We start from the raw sequence: 18805 nt of genomic DNA on the forward strand, positions 1-18805 counted from the left end.
GGTTTGTCATTTTTGCTGGTATTTTCAAAGATACCAGTTTCGGTTTCATTGATTTTCTCTATAACTTGTCTGCTTTCTAGTTCATTTTTCTGTGCTCTGGTCATCATTTCCTTCCTTCTGTTAGCTTTGGATTTAGTTTGGTCTTCTTTTGCAAGTGCCTCCAGGTATTAAATTACACACTTCAGTATCCTTCCCCGGATAGACAGAGGAGCCCAGTGGGAGTCCATAGGGTGGCAAAGGGCTGGACACAAATCAGCAACTGAGCAAGAATGCCAGGTGTCCAATTAAGTCCTCCAGGCATGCAATTAAGTTACTTATTTCAGGTTTTTCTTCTTCTGTAAACATAAACTTTTACACTATAAATTTCCTTATGAACACTATTTTTGTTGCCATAATTTTGATATATTGTATTTTCATTTTCATTCAATATATTTTCCAATTTTCCTTGTGATTTCTTCATTGTCCCATTGGTTGTGTAAGAGAATATTATTTACCTTACAGATATTTGTGTATTTTCCAGTATTATGTTATTGATTCTTAGATTCACATCATTATGGTCAAAAAAGATTCTTGTTTGGCTTCAATCTTCCCAAATTTATTAAAAGTTGTTTGTGATTGGAAATACAGTCTAACTTTGAGACTATTTCACGCACACTCCTTTGTTGCTGCTGCTGCTGCTAAGTCGCTTCAGTCGTGCCCAACTCTGTGTGACCCCATAGACGGCAGCCCACCAGGCTCCCCCGTCCCTGGGATTCTCCAGGCAAGAACACTGGAGTGGGTTGCCATTTCCTTCTCCAATGTATGAAACTGAAGAGTGAAAGTGAAGTTGCTCAGTCGTGTCCGACTCTTAGCGACCCCATGGACTGCAGCCTACCAGGCTCCTCTGTGCATGGGATTTGCCAGGCGGAGTACTGGAGTGGGGTGCCAGTGCCTTCTCCACTTCTGTTGCTAAGTGCAGTCTACTGTACGCGTCTGTTAGCAGATACCGTGACTGGTTTACAGCACTGCGCAAGCCCTCTGGTTTATTGTTGATCTTTTTCTCACTGTTCTCTCCATTAGTGAAAGTAGGGTATTAAAATATCTAACTATTAATGTGTAACTGTCTTTTCCTCCCTTTAAGTCTTTATATATTTAAGAGCATTTTTCCTTTATATATTTAGGAGCTGTGTTGTTTGGGTCATATGCTTGTAACTGCTGCATCTTCCTGATGAATTGAAATTGTTATCAATCTATAATGACCTTCATTGCTTCCAGTAACCTTTTTACTTAAAAATTTTTTCATAATAATACAGATCCTTCTCAATTTACAACAGACTTAATTCCTGATAAACCTGTAAGTTGAAAATATCATAAATCAAAAATGCATTAATACACCTAATCTACTGAACACCACAGGAGAGCCTAGCCTACCATAAACAGGCTCAGAACACTTATATTAGCCTATAGTTGGGCAAAACCACCTAACATGAAGCCTACTTTATAATAAAGTGTTGAGTACCTTGTATAATTTCAACAAAAGTGAAAGAGAGAACCGCAGTACGGGTACAGAATGGCTGCCACTGTGACAGCTGTTTACCCTCGTGACTGTGTGCCTGACTGGGAACCACAGCCCACTGTCACCATCCAGAAACCTGAGTGTTGCATCACATACTGCCAGCCCAGGAAAAGATGAAAATTCAAAATCTGAACTACAGCACCTATTGAATGCATATGGCTTTCACACCATCATAAAGTCAAAAAATTATTCAGGCAAAACACCATAAGTTGAGGAACACTACAGCTTTCCTTGGTTATTAGAATTTAAGTGGAATAATTCTTTCCATTTTTGTTAACTTTCAACCTCATTGTGTCAATATCTAAAAGGAATGTTTTCTTAGACTTTATATGCATGGTTGATTTTTTTTTTCATTCTGCCAATCTTTGCCCTTTAATTAGAGAACTTAATCCAATTATAATCAAAGTAAGTTCTGCAGTCATGAAATTAAAAGATGCCTGCTCCTTGGAAGGAAAGCTATGACAGACCTAGACGGCTTATTACAAAGCAGAGATATCACTTTGCCAACAAAGGTCCATATAATCAAAGCTATGGTTTTTCCAGAAGTCATGTATGGATGTGAGAGCTGGACCATAAAGAAAGCTGATTATCCTAACTTTCCAAAGAAATTCTCTCCCTGGCTTTTTCCTCTCAGGCCTTGTGTGATCCAGTGCACGATTCAGCCATAATCTTTTGCCCCAACGACTGCAGATTTTTGTATTTGCTTACAATACCCTCCCTGAATGTATTTTGAATTAGGTGAAACAAAATATGAGCATCGTACATGAGTCCTTTAAGAAGCTCCCAAGCAGGTTAGAATACACAAACCCAGTAAACTGGGAATAAAGTCTGCTCTGCTCCCTCTGGAAGCAGGGACATACACTGGGAGCACACGCTGCTTCTTCAGGGTTGCTGCCAAGCTGGGGAAGGTAGGAGGCACAGACAGGTAAAGTGTCACAAAGCTCTATCACTGTTTTTAAACTGCCTTTCCCCCGCCCCAGCATTCACTCTGCTGTCAAACACTGTTTTTCTGAGTTCTGGCAAAGTTGGTTCTAATGATTTCTGTTTGTTTTCAAATGTTTCTGTGGAGGAAGGGGGTTTGGGAGCTGTCCACTCCATCATTCTACTGATCTTACTTTACATATTTATTTTTAAAGGCCTAAAAACCCATAATAGAGCAAGACCCGAATTTACTAATGCAACATCTATTATTTTGTACATTTTAATCTAGAAGATGCCTTCAGTGGCTATTTCCAGAATTTCTACAGAGATCCATTAACCGGATTGAGGGGTTAAACTGTTGTAATCAAATACGAGCAGTCACATAAATTATTAACTTAATGGATACAATTTCTTAGATTTCTTTGAATACTTTCACTACTCTGCTGTCTCTTGTTTGCTGTGATGTGCTAGACGGTAGTAAAATACTAGAAAAACATACACAGCCTACTATTCTTAATTAAATAGCTCTTTTTCCCCCTAAATATGTGATTTTAGTTTTACAAGATACATATAAATAACAGAAATATGGCAATGATAATTTTAATAGAAATAAGAATATCAGGATTTCAAGGTGGTATTTCACAAAGAACAGAGAATACAGCCAAAAACAGCCTATCAGGTATTTACCAAAAGTTTAAGAAACATTGTGAGGTGAATGCAATACTTAATGTATTAAATTTTAAATCCATTACAACTCCAAACTAAAATGATTTACGTAACTGCTTTTATAAACTGAAGTCAAAAAATACATTCAAACAGATGGAGAAATACTTGGACTGGAAGAACAATATTGTGAAAATGACTACAGTGCCCAAAGCAACCTACAGATCCAAGGCAATCCCTATCGAACTACCAATGGGATTTTTTCACAGAACCAGAAAAAAAATAATTTCACAATTTGTATAGAACACAAAAGACCCTTAATAGCCAAAACAATCGTGAAAAAGAAAACAGGAGCTGGAGGAATTCATCTTCCTGACTTCCTGGCTGCCCACGTGGCTCAGTGGTAAAGAACCTGCCTGCCAATGCAGGAGACGCAAAAGACGCAGGTTTGATCTCTGGGTCCGGAAGATCTCCTGGAAAAGGAAATGGCAATCCACTCCAGCATTCCTGCCTGGAAAACTCCATGGACAGAGGGGCCTGGCGGGCTACAGCCCATGGGGTCACAAACAGCTGGACAAGACTGATCACACAGCACGACTTCAGACTATACCTCAAAGATACAGTCATCTAGACAGTATGGTACTGTCACAAAAACAGAAACACAGACCAATGGGACAAGACAGAAAGCCCAGAGATAAACTACACCCCTACGGGCACCTTATCTTTGACAAAGGAGGAATATACAATGGAGAATACAGTAAGAATATATAATGCAAGAATATACAAAGGACAAAAGACACCCTCTTCAATAAGTAGGGCTGGGAAAACTGGACAACTGCATCTAAAAAATGAAATGAGAGCAACTCCTAACACCATACACAAAAGTAAACTCAAAATGGACTAAAGGCTTAGATGTAAGTTCAGAAACTATAAGCTCTTAGAGGAAAACATAGGCAGTATACTGCTTGACATAAACCACAGCAAGATCCTCTATGACCCACCTCCTATTTATGGAAATAAAAACAAAAATAAACAAGTAGGATCTAATTAAACTTAAAAGCTTTTGCAAAGCAAAGGAAACTATAAACAAGTTAGAAAAATAACCCTCAGGATGGGAGAAAATAATAGCAAACGAAACAGCTGACAAAGGGTTAATCTCCAAAATTTACAAGCAGCTCAGGCAGCACTAGAAAAAACAAACAACCCAATCAAAAAGTGGGCAAAAAAAACTAAATAGACATTATACAAAGACATACAGATAGCTAATAAACACATGAAAAGATGCTCAACATCACTCAGTATCAGAGAACTGTGAATCAAAACTACAATGAGGTATCACCTCACACAGGTCAGAATGGCCATCATCAAAAATTCTACAAACAATAAATACTAAAGAGGGTGTGTGCTCTTGCATTGTTGATGGGAATGCAAATTGATGGAGAAGAATATGGAGATTCCTTAAAACACTAGGAATAAAACTATCATATAACCCAACCGTCCCAATACTGGGCACATACCCTGAGGAAACCGTAACTGAAAGAGACACATGTACCCCAGTGTTCACTGCAGCGCTATTTGCAACAGCCAGGACATGGGAGCAACCTAGATGTCCATCGGCAGATGAACGCATAAACAGGCTGTGGTACACATACACGGTGGAGTAGTACTCAGCCACTACAGTGAGTCAGTTCGAATGATGTAGATGAAGCTAGAGCCAATTATACAGAGCGAAGTAAGTCAGAAAGAGAAAAACAGATGTCACAGATTAACACATATATATGGAATCCAGAGAGATGGACTGCTGACCCTAGTCGCAGGGCAGCGATGGAGGCAGACTTGTGGACACAGCGGGGGAGGGGGTGGGTGGGATGACCTAAGAGAGAAGATGGGAACACATACTCTGCCATGTGTGAGGCAGCCAGCTGGGGGAGGCTGCTGCACGATGTAAGGAGCTCAAACTCTGTGTTTCATAGACAAGCCGGGGGCGTGGGATAGGGTAGGAGGCGGGTTCAAGATTGAGGGGACATATGTACATGTTGATGTGTGGCAGAAACTAACATAATATTGTAAAGCAATTATCCTCTAATTAAAAATAATTTTTTTAAAAAACACATTCATATGGTATTTGCTAAAGTCAACTAAAATTACAGTAGTTATGATAAAAATATATTTTTAAAGATATATCAATAAAATACATGTATACCATTCTAAAACATACGTCAGTTTTTACTAACAGGAAAATATTCTTAAAACCTTTTAACTTGATCTGTAGAATAAACAATTTAATAGCTATGTTTATGAGTAGAAAAGAAAAAAAATACCAGGAAAATTCATCAATTATGAAAGTTCCATCCTAGGCCTTTGAAACTTTATTATACATTTTTAAGTTGTTAATTCACTAAAACTGTAATACACTCCACAGCAGAGCTTATCAAATACCAATGAGAAATTAATGTACTGAATGAATCAAAATCATTATTTATTTAACATAATGGTATAGAATAGAAAATTGTTTCATGAAACCTTTAGTTGTATTTTATGTATACATGAAAAGCCATTCTCTACTATCCTACTCCACAACACTATTCCATCAGAACAAAGAGGCTAAACGAGGACACACACACCCCGCCACAGCACAGTCTTAAGCACAGGAAAGGATTACTCCCTGAACTGCAGTGAGGTTCAGAGGCAATTACCTGGAAAAATTACTTGGGATGAACAGAAACTCAGAGAACAGATTCATATACACAGCGGGGGCCGCGGGGGGCGGGCAGGAGAGGGTGAGAGAATCGAGAGAGCAGTAATGAAATGCATACATTTATCACGTGTAAACAGACAGCTAACAGGAAGGCGTTGTGTAACACAGGGAGCTCAGCCCAGCGCTCTGTGACAACCCAGAGGGGTGGGATGGGTTGGGAGGCAGGAGGGACGTTCAAGGGGGGGGACATATATGGACACCCATGGCTGATTCACACTGATGTACAGCAGAAACTAACGCAGCCCTGTAAAGCAATTATCTGCATACTAAAAATGAATTTTTTAGAAAAGAAAAATATATAAAAAATTTTTAATTAGGATGAAAAAGATTTAAACTATTTTATTACTTTTATCAGGTTATTTCTTCATATATAACTAATTCATAATTCAGAAACCATAAAAATCTGAAGCAAACTTCTAATCTGTCATAAATTAACAGGTTTCAAAACACGTCACATTCTAGGAAAGATTTACATAATTAGTCTCTAAGCTGTAAATATTAGATAAATTCATAGTACTTAAGTGGCATATTAAATCTTGCTCCTTAAAGAACTCTTTAGTTTCCCTCTATTTCAACCATAAATATGACTTTACTATAAGGTATGTACCATGGCACTCTGCTCAGCTGGCACCTATTTGTGTTACATCAGATTTAAATATATAACAAATTTAATCCATTTCTTAATAAATATATAGACTTTTTAAAATGTTTCACTGCAAAGTATAATTTGCTGAGAAATTTCTAATCACAAAAAAATCACATCATGTCTATAAAATTTATAGTTTACCCTAAAGATTATTTTAATAGACTTAACTGTGTAAAACGCTTTGCTAGTGAGTAATCCTGTAGACAGCAGAAAACTGTTATTACACAATTAGTCTTTGCAGACAAAATGAATGAACGAATGAATGAATTCGCTCAGTCGTGTCCGACCCTTTGCAACCCCGTGGACTGTAGCCCACCAGGCTCCTCCATCCATGGGATTTTCCGGGCAAGAATACTAGAGTGGGTTGCCATTCCCTTCTCCGGGGATCTTCCTGACCCAGGGTTCGAACCCGGGTCTCTGGCATTGTAGGCAGACGCTTACCGTCTGAGCCACCAGGGAACTGAAGTGTTCTTACTGCGTAAATTGGACTGACAAACCCAGTACCATTTAGGGCAGACTTTCCAAATTCCTTCTAGTGCTCAGTTTTCAGTTAATCCATATATAATGCCTAAATTTAGGGATATACATGTTATTTCTGGTTTCATCTAAGATGAGACTTAAATCTAGGACTTCACTGATATCCTGCTTTTACTAAGAAGTATTGGGACTACATCTCAATTCTGAATTTAAAAACTGTTCTGACAAAGTTCTTAAATGGAATTATTAATAATTAATTCTTTTTTCCAACAAATGTTTGCCTAGGGCACTGTGTGTAGAGTGGTAAATGCACACAGCTTCTGCCTTCATGGAGAGGCTCCCTTATTCGAGGTCTGGAGAGTACAGTCGACTGGCAGGGAAAACCAGAAAGATAATAAGGCGGCAGGGCTTCAGGAAACCCAGGCTCCAGTCCCAGGTCCACTGTCTGCCAAACATTAGTCAAGTTTCTTAATCTCTCTAAGACTTAATCTCTTCCTTTACAAAATGAAAATTAAACAAAAAGTTCAATATCAACAACTCCCACAAAGTTACTTCAAGGGTTAAATATAAAAACACAAAAAGTGACCAGTACATTAGTGGTACTATTATTAAATATTCAAAACATTCACAAATTCAGGGACTGGCACATAGAATCCATTCAATATTCACTCTGAGACAAGAAACTTTAAACACCATTTCCAAAGAAAGTGAATCAACCAGAAAATACATGATACTGTATTTAAACCCAACTACTGTGCCTAATATAGGTAGTTAACATCTTTTGCTTCATTTTATACTCCTCAACTTAGAGTTGCATTTAAAAGATATTTTAAAATATGTAAGCATTTCACCTAGTAACATAAAAGAGGAATTAAAAGTTAATTTTTAAAAGCTCATGCTAACCCAAACTGCATACTGTTGTTACATAAAGCAAGTGAAAGTTGCTCAGTTGTGTCCAACTCTTAGTGACCCCACAGACTATACAGTCCATGGAATTCTCCAGGCCAGAATACTGGAGTGGGTAGCTTGTTCCCTTCTCCAGGGGATCTTCCCAACCCAGGGATCAAATCCAGGTCTCCCGCATTGCAGGCAGATTCTTTTACCAGCTGAGCCACAAGGGAAGTCCAATAATACTGGAGTGGACAGGTTATCCCTTCTCTAGAGGATCTTCCCGACCCAGGAATTGAACCAGGGTCTCCTGTATTGCAGGTGGATTCTTTAACAACTGAGCTATCAGGGAAGCTCCTACATAAAGCAAAATTTAGTACAAAATTTAAGTAACAAAAGAATAAAGAAATAAAATGGCTGGTCAAAGAAGTTCAAGCACTTATTAAAACACCCAAAGAAGTTAATTTGTCCATTACAGCCACAGCACTCTAGCTCATGAACCCAAATATTCATGAATACATAAAAAAATGACTTATTCTCTGAGTATTACTTTTAACGTAAACATCTTTCAAAGTGATGCTGCAAAAAAACACATTAATACATGCAAAACCATCTTACAGATTCTAAAATTTACCTGTTTGAGTCCTTCATCAGTCAGTTTGTCCTGGTTGCCTACATGAACTTTCTGAAGTAAAGGACAGTGAGAGGCAACTGCAATAATAGAGGTGTCAGAAAGCTGTTTACACCTGTAAGCTGTATACCTAAGAAGTCCAGGACATTTAAATGCTAGAACACATACGCCAGTATCAGACATACTGCGACAATCAGAAATGTTGATTTCAATTATATTTTGACTTCTTGATGCAATTTTTTCCAATAATTCATCAGTGACCTATGAGAGGGGAGAAAAAAAGCAATAAATTTAAAACTTTGCTAAAAATGGAAACTTACTTTCTATTCTTTCATTAAATTTTTTCTAATATATAACAATTAGATTATAGCATGAAAACCACAATCAAAAAGCTTAATATTAAAGCATAATAAGAACTGTCGTATAATTTAAAAAATATATTTGGTCTTTTGTCTGCAGTTTCTAGAACAGAGCTCCTAAAGTCCTAGGAATTTCCTGAGTGATGGGAATGTCTTTTGTTTTCTTTAGCTAGCCCCTTGTGACCATGCCTGAGTTTACAGTAAAGAAATGACCTAAGTGGAGGCCCTAGAGAGCTTTAGGATAGGCACCGGTCACCAGAAAGACCAGACACCATGTGATTAGAGTGTGGAAACTTCCAGTCCCATCCTCTGACTTTCTGGGAAGAGAGGAAGCTGAAGATGGGTTATAAAAACTCTTGAACAATGAGATCTGGAGGGCTTCTGAGTTGGTGAATATTAAAGTGCTGTGAGGGTGATGTGCCTTTAGAGGACAGGGAAGCTCCATACTCTCTCCCTGAAACCTTGCCCTAGGCATCTTTTCCATTTGTCTGGTCTTGGGTTACATCCTCTACACTAAAACAGTAAACATTAGTATTTTCCTGAGTTCTGATCACGCTAGCAAATTATCAGCTTGAGCAGGGGAAATGGGGAACTTCTAGCTTTAAAGATGGTCAGTCAGAAGTATAGGTGGCTCCAGACTTCCCTGGTAGCTCAGATGGTAAAGCGTCTGCCTACAATGCGGGAGACCCGGGTTCGATCCCTGGGTCGAGAAGATCCTCTGGAGAAGGGGATGGCAACCCACTCCAGTACTCTTGCCTGGAAAATCCCATGGACCGAGGGTCCTGGTGGGCTACAGTCCATGGGATCGCAAAGAGTCGGACATGACTGAGCGACTTCACTTTCAGGACTTGTGACGGGTATACTAAGCAGGGACAGTCATGGGACTGAGCCCTTCAACTGTAAGGTCTGCACTAACTCCAGGAGTTAGTGTCAGAATTGAACTCAACTGTTGGACACCTAATTAGCGTCAGAGAATTTGTTAGCATGGAAAAAAGCACACATTTGGTGTCAGAAACAGCAAGTGATAATATAATGTACTGGCTTTCAATAAAAGCCAAAAATCTATATCCTTGTTAGGAAAATACACTTTAATTAAACCTTTAAACTCACCAAAAACTCCACAAACAAAACTGTATTAGAATTCTGAGTTGGTTCTTAACACAACAAATGGTATGTATCAGTCAACATGATGCATAAATCTTGACTTTTCACACATAATATTAGATGATACCTAACTCAGCGATCAATGCAAAGAAATAGAGGAACACAACAGAATGGGAAAGACTAGAGATTTCTTCAAGAAAATCAGAGATACCAAGGGAACATTTCATGCAAAGATAGGCTCGATAAAGGACAGAAATGGTATGGACCTAACAGAAGCAGAAGATATTAAGAAGAGGTAGCAAGAATACACAGAAGAACTGTACAAAAAAGAGCTTCACGACCAAGATGATCACGATGGTGTGATCACTCACCTAGAGCCAGACATCCTGGAATGGAAGTCAAGTGGGCCTTAGGAAGCATCACTATGAACAAAGCTAGTGGAGGTGATGGAATTTCAGTTGAGCTCTTTCAAATCCAGGAAGATGATGCTGTGAAAGTGCTGCACTCAATATGCCAGCAAATTTGGAAAACTCAGCAGTGACCACAGGACTGGAAAAGGTCAGGTTTCATTCCAATCCCAAAGAAAGGCAATGCCAAAGAATGCTCAAACCACCGCACAACTGCACTCATCTCACACGCTAGTAAAGTCATGCTCAAAATTCTCCAAGCCAGGCTTCAGCAATATGTGAACCGTGAACTTCCAGATGTTCAAGCTGGTTTTAGAAAAGGCAGAGGAACCAGAGATCAAATTGCCAACATCCGCTGGATCATGGAAAAAGCAAGAGAGTTCCAGAAAAACATCTATTTCTGCTTTATTGACTATGCCAAAGCCTTTGACTGTGTGGATCACAATAAACTGTGGAAAATTCTGAAAGAGATGGGAATACCAGACCACCTGACCTGCCTCTTGAGAAACCTGTATGCAGGTCAGGAAGCAACAGTTAGAAATGGACATGGAACAACAGACTGGTTCCAAATAGGAAAAGGAGTACCTCGAGGCTGTATATTGTCACCCTGCTTATTTAACTTATATACAGAGTACATTATGAAAAACACTGGGCTGGAAGAAGCACAAGCTGGAATCAAGATTGCCAGGAGAAATATCAATAACCTCAGATATGCAGATGATACCACCCTATGGCAGAAAGTGAAGAGGAACTGAAAAGCCTCTTGATGAAAGTGAAAGAGGAGAGTGAAAAAGTTGGCTTAAAGCTCAACATTCAGAAAATGAAGATCATGGCATCTGGTCCCATCACTTCATGGGAAATAGATGGGGAAACAGTGTCAGACTTTATTTTTTGGGGCTCCAAAATCACTGCAGATGGTGATTTCAGCCATGAAATTAAAAGACACTTACTCCTTGGAAGGAAAGTTATGACCAACCTAGACAGCAGTGTTCTTGCCTGGAGAATCCCAGGGACAGTGGAGCCTGATGGGCTGCCGTCTATGGGGTCGCACAGAGCTGGACACAACTGAAGTGACTTAGCAGCAGCAGCAGCAGACAACATATTGAAAAGCAGAGACATTACTTTGCCAACAAAGGTCCGTCTAGTTAAGGCTATGGTTTTTCCAGTGGTCATGTATGGATGTGAGAGTTGGACAGTGAAGAAAGCTGAGTGCCGAAGAATTGATGCTTTTGAACTGTGGTGTTGGAGAAGACTCTTGAGAGTCCCCTGGACTGCAAGGAGATCCAACCAGTCCATCCTAAAGGAGATCAGTCCTGGGTGTTCATTGCAAGGACTAATGCTGAAGCTGAAACTCCAAAACTTTGGTCACCTGATGCAAAGAGTTGACTCACTGGAAAAAACCCTGATGCTGGGAGGGATTAGGGGCAGAAGGAGAAGGGGACGACAGAGGAGGAGATGGCTGGATGGCATCACCGACTCGATGGACGTGAGTCTGAGTGAACTCTGGGAGTTGGTGATGGACAGGGAGGCCTGGCATGCTGCGATTCATGGGGTAGCAAAGAGTCGGACACGACTGAGCGACTGAACTGAACTGAACCAAAGTATATAAATTTCAATTGCTTTCCTACTTCTATCAGAATACATTACATCTAGTTAAATCCACAGCTTATACTATATATCATCTTGGATATTAGGACACCAAAGACTATATATAAAGGCCATTAAAAAAAAAAAAAACTTATCTCAGAAGACTCAGAGCTAAATATAAGTAACCTTAAAATTCATCTAGTGAAAAACTCACAGGACCATCTTGATATTTTAAACAATGTTTAAAAACCAACCTCTACACATTCCCTGCCCAATCATACTTCCAAAAGAAAAAAAAAAAAAAAAAACCAAGAGTTACCATTATTGAAGTGTTTTGAGTAAAAATAATGATGAGAGAAAATACACATGATTAAAGTTAGACAGGAAGAAGAAAAGAATCGGGGCATGTCGAGGAGTACAAGGTGCAAGAACAAGGCTGAAACCACCTTTGTTTCTACTTGTTGGAAACAGTGTACCTCTTTCTCTATTTTTTTTTTTTTAAACCTCCAAACCTAACTACCAGCAGAGGAGAAAAGCTAATAGTCTGAGTGTGTAACAAATAGCTGGGATATTGAAGACTAAGGAAGTTAAAACCCCATGGATTACTTCACATTACTGCTCTCTACACTCTCAGCCACAACTAACCAAGTATTCACCATCCCCCCTGGATACAAACTTCATGAACTCAGGCAGGTAAACACTGTATAACTGTCTTAACCCTTACCAATAAGGCAGGCAAACAAAAAGGAAACTTAAAAACAAATGCTCAGGAAGTTGTTTACTTTTTTTTACAGTGCATGTGTTATAAACAGACACATATGCTACCAGTGGTATGCTGGAGTTGGCTTGTGCCAAATCAGAGAGTCTGGAGCATGTATCACTTTCCACATCAGTGATAGCATCACATTCTGTGATATCACACTTTAAGCTTGAAATTGGTCATGGGGAGAGTATCGGGGCTTCTTCTTTGTTCATTTGTTTTTGGAGGCCAGCTGTTAAAGCACTCACCAGCGCATCACTACCAACAAGATCATGGGAGGTTTCGAGCAGGTTTAGTACTCTAATAAAACCCTATTTTTAGTGGATATTTTTTTATGTTTCCAATGCCAAGTACTGACAACCAAGGAAGAATTTAACAAGTCCAACCAACTGTCTGAAATAAGGCAATATAAAGTACTTTCTTTCTTAAATGATACCACCATATAAACATAATGGGCAGCTGGGCAATGGGGAGGATTGGAAAACTCATCAAAGTGAAAATTAAAACAAAGTAAGTTATCTTATTCCATTTTGCTTCCATTTCTTCACACAAAATAACATTATAAGAATACTATTATCAAAAGTATAATAATTATTATATTAATAGAGATAATGATAGTATCAACTCATAAGGTTGTTGACCAAATGAATATACATAAAACTCACAGAAGAGTACCTACATGGCAAGTCAGCAGTACTGTTTAAGTGTTTGCCATCGCTGTCTACTAATTCTCTCTCCAAAAAATGAAAAGTTTAGTAACTTTTTCAAATGTAGTAGAAAAAAATAATAATACAGTGGGGGAAACAAAGAGGACTACAACAAAAAGGATTCAGAAGCAACCCCAAATTGCCAATCCAAACTAAAAGATATATCCATCACAGAAACCTAGCTTCAACTTGAATTTGAAAAAAAAAATTACTAAAGCACAGAATTATAGATTTTAGTCATTTGAACTATCCTGAAAAACTACAGTGTGAAAGAAGTAATTTCTAAGAAGAAAAAAGATATTTTTTGAGTAGGTCAAATTGAGTGTTTTTGTAGAATCAGAATCCATACCTGCTGACGACTGCTAAGATCCAGCTGCTTCCAAAACTGGAAATCTAAACAAAGGTCACGCCAGTACTTGCAAACCAATGATGCAGAAAGGCAACGTTCATCCAGAGATAAATTGGAAAATATCTGTGAATAAAAAAGGAACCACATAATATGTGTTAAACATTTTAAAGGCAATAAAAGTTTTTACCAGTTAGAAAAAATTAATCTTTTTTAAAAAATGTATCCCTTGTATCAAGGACTGATGACAGCAAGGGAGCTGCTCCTCTATATAAGAAACCCCAAGCACACTGTCTTTGAACGGCTGAGCACCAGGTTCCCCACAGATGTGTGCTGCATGACCCCACAGAAATGCGGGTGAGGGGGTAGTCATCCTTCCAGCCATGAAAAATTAACTTTTTAAAACAGAAAACCATTTTAGTACAAGGGACCATTATTAAAAGAGTCACTATTATGGGCTGTCCTAAAGAGGACGTATGATATGGGAGTAGCTAAGGTCACAACCGAGAAATGAAAAAAAGAACACTCGATCTACTAAAATCATGAATTACAAAGAGATATTATTACCAACCTTACAAAAAAAGAAAGAATTATAGGGGAGTATTATGAACAATTGTATGCCAACAAATTAGATAATCTAAACGAAACAAACTTCTAGATATATACAAACTACAAAAAACTGATTCAAGAAGAAATAGAAAATTTCAACAGACCTATAATAAGAGAAAATGTTGAATCAGTAATCAAAAACTTCCAACAAAGAAAGGCCAAGGACCAGACGGCCCTAATAGTGATACATTTAAAGAACAAATAGAAATCCTTCTTAAATGATTCCCAAAACTGAAATATAAGGGAACTCTTGCTAACTCTATGAGGTTAGCATTACTCTGACACTAAAGTCAAATCACAAGAAAACTATACACCAATATCTCTGACAAATTTAAATGCAAGAAATCCTTAAAAAGCCTACTTAGCCCTTGAACAATGTAGGGATTGGGATGCTGATCCTTCATGCAGTTGAAACCCAAGTGTAACTTCATAGTCGGCCCTCCCTATGTGCAATTCATCACCCACAGATTGAACCAACCAAGGACCACGTACTATCACAGTGTTTACTGTCGAAAAGAAGCCTGTGTGTAAAAAGACCTGCACAGTTCAAACCCATGCTATTCAAGAGTCAACCATATCACCAAAGTGAATCAAGCAGCATATTAAAAGGGTCATATACCACGGTCCAGTGGTATTTATCCCAAGAATGAAAAAATGGTTCAACAGGCAAAAATGAATCCATTTAACACATCACATTAATAAAATAAAGGTTTAGAAAACTCAACCATTTCAATTAATGTAGAAAAAGCATTTGACAAAATGCAATACCCTTTCTTGGCAAAAATACTCAGGAAACTAGGAATGAAGGGAACTTCCTTAATGTGATAGACGGCATGTGTAAAAATTCTGCCATTATTATTACACTTAATAGTGAAAGACTGAATATTTTCCCCTGAGATGAGGAACAAGACAAAGATTTCTGCTGTCTCCACTTCTACGCAACACCGTACTAGAGATTCTGGCCTGGGCAATTACATAAGGAAAAGAATTAAAGGGCATTTGGATTAGAAAACTAAAATGTTCTTTAGTTACAATTATCATGATCTTATATAGAAAAATTATACACAAAAAAATTTAGAGCTAAGAAGCAAATATTTCTATACACTATCAATGAACAACTCAGAAATAAAATAAGGAAGGACTTCCCTGGTGGTGCAGTGGATAAGAATCCACCTTCCAATGCAGGAGATACGGGTTTGAACCCTGTTCCAGGAGGATTCCACATACTGAAAGGCAACTAAGCCCGTGCACCACAACCACTCAACACTCAATCTAGAGCCTGTGCTCTGCAAGAGAAGCCTCCTCTCACTGCAACCAGAGACAGCGTATACAATCATAAATAAATAAATACAATTGTAAAAGAAAAGCACTTCTATTTTTAATAGCATCAGAAAATGCTTTTTTACGGTTTCCATGTCTTTATATTGAAACTTTCCATTCTTTGGGTCAATGTTATAATCTCTTATAATTTGAATAATGTTTCCTTCCATTCTTTAACATGTTTATTATAGTCTGAAGTTTTTATCTCCTAAGTCTAATATCTGTGCTTACTCAATTTCTATTAACTGTTTTCTTTCCTCTCAGTACAGATCACTTTTTCTCTGTCTCTTTACATGTCTCATAATATTTTATTCAAAACCAGACATTTTAGGTAACATTTGTAGCAACTCTGGAATTTGATTTACTTATCTGAAACCTGTTTCAACTTTAATCTCCCTGGCCTTAAATGGTAGGATCTGAAGTTCGAATGTTTGTTTGCATGTCTCTGCTCAACTTTTAATTCTTATTCATATTTCTTTAGCATGGCTTCCCTGTGTCTAAATTGGGGGGAAAAAAATGCTCAAATACCTCGAGCCTGCCCTTCAATCTGTGCATGGGTTGGGAAGAGCATATTCAAGGCTTATTCTCAAGGTTGCTTTGGCCTGCTTTCTGCTAGATACTCTCAAGTCTCCCCAGGACATGTGCATAGTTTGAGTAAACCAAGGATATGTGAAGAGCTTATTATCCCTTTATGGGTCTCTCATTTCCAAGATCCGCTGGTTAAATTCCTAGCTGATCCCCACCTCATCCCAACTGGCACCACAATGTGAAACTTGAAAATATGTGGGTTTTAACCATTTTCTTCCTACAAAGTTCATCACGTTTAGCTGACAGATACAGGTTGTTATTCATTGCCCCTAACTGAGTTGGTGATGGCATCACTGACCCAATGGACATGAGTCTGAGTGAACGCCGAGAGTTGGTGATGGACAGGGAGGCCTGGTGTGCTGCGATTCATGGGGTCACAAAGAGTCGGACACAACTGAGCAACTGAACTGAACTGAACTGAACTGAAATGAGTTACCCTCTTAAGACACCAAAACAGCTAGTTGTTGCTATTCAGCCACTAAGTCGTGTCTGACTCTTTGTGACCCAATGGACTGCAGCACACCAGGCTTCCCTGTCCTTCACTATCTCCTGGGGTTTGCTCTAATTCATGTGTATTGAGTCGGTGATGCTATCCAACCATCTCATCCTCTGTCGTCCCCTTCTCCTCCCGCCTTCAGTCTTTCCCAGCATCAGGGTCTTTTCCAATGAGTCAGTTCTTCACATCAGGTGGCCAAGGTATCGGAGCTGGAGCCTCAGCATCAGTCCCTCCAGTAAATATTCAGGACTGATTTCCTTTAGGATTGATTGGTTTGATCTACTGCTGTTAGGGGTCTCAATTCAAGAGTGGTATGCTAAGTCGCTTCAGTGGTGTCCAACTCTGTGTGACCCCATAGACGGCAGCCCACCAGGCTCCCCCGTCCCTGGGATTCTCCAGGCAAGAACACTGGAGTGGGTTGCCATCTCCTTCTCCAATGCATGAAAAGTGAAAGTGAAGTCGCCCAGTCATGTCCAACTCATCGCGACCCCATGGACTGCAGCCCATCAGGCTCCTCTGTCCATAGGATTTTCCAGGCAAGAGTACTGGAGTGGATAGACTTCCACTATTCTTACCTGAAGCTCTAGTAGTTTTCCTAAGAATAAATACATATCAATTTGTTGTCTGCCTTTGGTCAATTCCCAAAGCCCAAAGAGTTTAGGGCAATTTTGCCCAGTTATTTACATATATATGTATATGGGTATTGGTATGTGTGTATATACATATATGACATATGTGTGTCTGTGTATATATACATATACATACACTGTTTGCAGAGAGGATTCACCAAAGTTTTCATGCAGCCAAAGTCAGAGGTTCCTCTCTGGTAGATTTTTTTATGTTTGTCCTCCACATTTCATAGACAAGAAAATAAGATTTAGAGAAATTAGATCATTTGTTGAAGGTTAAAGGACTACATGATTTTAAAGGGCTAATGTGTCCCTTAGCAAACAGAAGATGTGTGGCATATTCTGGAACCAAGAAACACCTTGTTTAAAATATGTGTGACTTTGGATAGCACCTTCTTTGGACCTTAATTTGTTCCTTTGCAAAAGTAAGATGATTGTCACAACAGATAATTGACTAAATCTAGGTAGATTTTATTCAGGTGAAAGGAAGTTCAATGAGTGAGTGAAGGGAAGATAACACCAGTACCAGCAAAGATGGATTAAAAAAAAGCAAAATCGAAGCTGAAACACCAGTGCCTATTTAACAGATCTCTGCATATAGTTTGTTGTAGGCAACCTATAAAATGGCCCTCACTGACCCCACCTCCTGGTAGTTACACCTGTGTAAGCCTCTCCTCATAAGTATAAGCGGGGTTTATTGACTCACTTTTAATGAAAAGAGTATGGCAGAAGAGATTGGGTTAAGAAAACCATGGCTCCTTATTTTGGGTGTTCTTGACTCTGCTGTTGCATGTGATTAGCCCTTTGGAGAAGTCTGAAATGGCATGGCAAGGAACTTCAACATCTGTCCAACAGCCAAGCAAGACCTGAGGCCTGCCAACAACCACGTGTGTAAGCCTGGGTGAAAACTCTCAAGCCCCAGCTGAGCAGCCCCAGCGACACCTTGATCATAGCTTCATAAGAGACCTTGGATCAGAGGGACCCAGCAAAGCCATGAAAAGATTCCCACAGAAAACATGAAATAATAAATGTTTGTGGTCTTAAACTGCCAAACTTGTTAAACAGAAATAATTAACTAAAATATGTTTTAATATAATGGCTTTTCTTAACAGCCATTAAAATGCTAACTCGCCCATTCCCTAACTCCTCAGAAAATAACAACTCCGCCCCATGGTGTTTTTCTTAATTCATTTAACAAACATCTGTGCACATGTACCTGGGCTTCTATGGGAGACACTAAGGTAGGAGATTTGTTCACTGATCTCAAAATTATATATTCAAAGACATGTCTGAATTATCTTTGGATAAGCTGAGATTGAAGAGAAAGAGCATTTCAAAGGTTGCTTTGAAGAAA

The 18805-nt window shown here is 38.8% G+C and overlaps 1 protein-coding gene across 4 annotated transcripts in view; it reads right to left on the reverse strand.

Moving 5' to 3' along the window:
- FBXL17 (F-box and leucine rich repeat protein 17) overlaps nucleotides 1–18805 on the reverse strand; it is a 520630-nt gene that overhangs the window by 492388 nt on the left and 9437 nt on the right. For all 4 annotated transcript variants that reach the window (XM_055565814.1, XM_055565819.1, XM_055565820.1 and 1 more), the window contains exons 2-3: nucleotides 13813–13935; nucleotides 8543–8800 (exon numbers count right to left, since the gene is read on the reverse strand). In XM_055565814.1, the coding sequence (XP_055421789.1) occupies nucleotides 8543–8800; nucleotides 13813–13935 (381 nt within the window). The remainder of the gene's footprint in view (nucleotides 1–8542; nucleotides 8801–13812; nucleotides 13936–18805) is intronic.

Source organism: Bubalus kerabau, chromosome 1, assembly GCF_029407905.1.
Source record: "Bubalus kerabau isolate K-KA32 ecotype Philippines breed swamp buffalo chromosome 1, PCC_UOA_SB_1v2, whole genome shotgun sequence".
Classification (NCBI taxonomy): domain Eukaryota; kingdom Metazoa; phylum Chordata; class Mammalia; order Artiodactyla; family Bovidae; genus Bubalus; species Bubalus kerabau.